This window comes from Plasmodium reichenowi, chromosome 14 (genome assembly GCF_001601855.1).
Source record: "Plasmodium reichenowi strain SY57 chromosome 14, whole genome shotgun sequence".
In the NCBI taxonomy this organism is placed as follows: Eukaryota; Apicomplexa; class Aconoidasida; order Haemosporida; family Plasmodiidae; genus Plasmodium; species Plasmodium reichenowi.
Genome location: NC_033659.1, coordinates 2853154 through 2856579, shown reverse-complemented (window position 1 = coordinate 2856579; position 3426 = coordinate 2853154). Strand labels below are relative to the sequence as shown.

Genomic DNA, 3426 nt, shown 5'->3' with positions numbered 1-3426 from the left:
ATATATTATAATAAAAAAAAAATAAATAAATATATATATATATATATATATATATATATATATATATATATTTTTTTTTTTTTTTTATTGTAATGTGTTATATTTTTGTGAAATATAGGAGTTTAAAATTGTTTTCTCTTCAAATAAGTATTTTATGAATAATTTAATTACTATTTTATTCATTTTTATTATATGGATCTTATAATATATAATGAAAAAAATAGATGATTCATATTATACACATATAATATATATATTATATATATTTTATTTTTGAATTAATTTCTCATCTTATTATATATATGTTTGATTATTTTATTTATGTACTCTTTATAATTTATTTTATTTTATTATTTTTTTTTTTTTTTTTTTTATATTACAGTATGCAAAATATAAATAAATAAATAAATATATATATATATATAATATATATATATATATATATTTATTATTTTTAAATAATTTGTATATTTGTTAATATTTTATAAAAGGGAATTTATATATATATATATGATATATACATATATTTTTTTTTAATTTAATTTTTTATAAGTGTTATACGACTTGTGTCTCTATACAACCTAAGTGATTTATTTTGATTCTTCAATAGGAACACAAAAGTAAATATTTATATCTATATATGTACATGGCGAATTCTTAGACTTTTGGATTTTGATTTTTTCATATTTTTTTTTATAGAATTAAAAATTTTTTTTTTTTTATTAAATATATATATAAATATATATATATATATATATATATATATATATATATATATATATATATATATATTTTGTTAAATAGTAAAACACATACTAACCTTTTAATTAACTTACATTTTTTTTAATACCATACAAATATTAATTTTTAGCAAAATAATATTTGATCCCTGCAAAAATAAAAATAAAAAATTATATTAAATGTACTATATTATATTATTAATATTTAAATGGTTATCTACACTTTTTGACTTTTTATATTTTCAAATGTGAAGGTATCACGTGATGGTTCTACTTTTAAATCCTCTATATTTTTACTTTCCAAATAATTACATATAGTTATATTTTTGTAATTTCTCAAAAGGAAAATTAAAAATTTTTAATTTCAAAAAGGATTAAAAAAAAGATATGCATATATAGAATGTTGTGAATATGCCGACAAAAAAAAAGGAAAAATGAAATGAAATTAAAATGAAATGAAATAAAAATGAAATGAAATAAAAATGAAATAAAATAAAATTAAATAAAATAAAATGCAATACACTCTAATTATATATATATATATATATTTATTTATTTATTTATTTATTTTTATTTTTATTTTTTTTAAAAAGTTTTTTTAAAAATATTTTGATATCCTATTCCAACACACTGAATGAGATAGGAATAATGAATTGGTGACTTTTGTACTTTTTCTATTTTAAAAACAACATTGAAAAAATCACGCAATAATCTAATGAGTGTAATAGAATATGGTTTTATAACACTTAATGTTATCTTAGAAACAGACGTGTCAGCAGCTAAAGCCATATATAGTAAAGGTAACCATTGATAATTTGTATCTACTGATGATAATCCTTTAATTTGATTTATCATTTTTAAAGATATAAAAAATCCTAGACGTTCATATATATCAACATCGTGTAAGTTATTATTTATGTGTTTTGTTAATAAATTATTCTGTTGATTTTTTTGTGTATAAGAAGGTAATATGTTTTCATCATTATTATGATAATTGTCGTTCATATAATATTGTTTATGTTCCAATATATTAGACCTATCGTGCATATGTTCATGTTTATCCCGATTATTTATCCCCTCTTTGAGTTTCTTTAAAAATAATTCATCTACACATATATCTGCAGCATATATACAATTATATTTTGTATGAGCAAATAAGGAAAAAGATATAAAATGGGAATTTATATTTTTATTTTTTTTATCATCTTCCTTTTGTACATCAATATTAATATAAGGTGTAAAATGATATAATTGTTTTTTTGCACAATTCATTATTTTATTTCTAAACATTAAAGAAATATTATTTGATAAAATGGAGCCACTTATTTTGTTAACTACTCCAACATTAGTTATATCAAAAGGATTTATTTTTTTGATATTTCTCATAAAGAAATGAACTTCACCTGAACATTCAGGTTTTGTAGATCTTTTTAATATATTAATATATAAAAAATCTTCATTTAATTTTAAAATTTCTTTAAAAAAATGTTCACATATTATTTTACAAGTATAAACATTATTATCAATATAATCATCTGTAATACCTTTTAATAAAATATTAACAGGATTTTTAAAAAACAAAACTATCATAATCAAAAATTCTAAATAATATGTTATACTTCTTTCTTTACCACAATGAAACGTCATATTATACATATTCCTTGAATCTTCTTCATTTGTATTACCAATAAGATATCCGGGTTCGAAATATATTTCATCTCCTTCTTCATTTATTTTAATAGTAGTATTATCACATAATTTATCAATTAATTTTAATATCTTTGCTTCATATTCTTGAAGACCATAATTATTATAATTATCAACATCTTTGTTCTTCCATAATTCTTCTTGTATATCCATTTCATTATTCATTCCATTTTTAATTATACTCTTTCTTTTCATTCGGATATTTTTTATTGTTATGGCTTTACCACTTATTAGGCTTAAAGCTAGCCGCAGTCGGAAAAAATTACTTCCGCAAAATTCCATATTCTATATAAATATAAAATATAGCAGCAGGGTCAAAAAAATAAATAAATAAAAAAAAAAAATATATATATATATATATATATATTTATATATATATATTTATATATATATAAATTTATTTTTATTTATTCAATCATTTATATATCACATCAAAACATCATTTTCCCAAATCAATTTATAAACCTAATAAATTCAACTTAAAAAATATACATCTTTATATATATATAAATATATATTATATTGATATTTATTTATTTATTCATTATGTTGTTATATATATTAAATTATGGATTTTCTTTTATATAATATATCCTTTATATTTCTTCTTTTTTTTTTTCTCAAATTATAGTTTAATAAAAATAATAGCTACCTTTTCAATTATAAAACAACGACCAAAAAAAAATTAAAATAAAAAAAATAAAATAAAAAAAATTAAATATGAAATATGGAATATTATTTGAGACCCTTCTCCACGATTTTTATTTTTTTATAACAAGAAAATATTATATATATATTAATATATTTTTATTAAATATAAGAAAAATTCACAAAAAAAAAAAAAAAAAAAAAAAAAAAAAAAAAAAATTATAAAAAAAAAAAAAAATATATAATTTTAAAAAATTTTTTTAATAAAAATTATTTTTTTTTACATAATATTTTTTAATATAAATTTTTTTTTTTTTTAATTATAAAAAAA

The 3426-nt window shown here is 16.3% G+C and overlaps 1 protein-coding gene across 1 annotated transcript; it reads right to left on the bottom strand.

The window, feature by feature from the left end:
* Positions 1-1325: 1325 nt before the first annotated feature.
* Positions 1326-2729, bottom strand: PRSY57_1470200 (RNA 3'-terminal phosphate cyclase-like protein, putative; the record flags this gene model as incomplete). Its single annotated transcript, XM_012910298.2, has 1 exon — positions 1326-2729. The coding sequence occupies one exon, from the start codon at positions 2727-2729 to the stop codon at positions 1326-1328; it is 1404 nt and encodes a 467-aa protein (XP_012765752.2).
* Between the last annotated feature and the right edge of the window lie 697 nt (positions 2730-3426).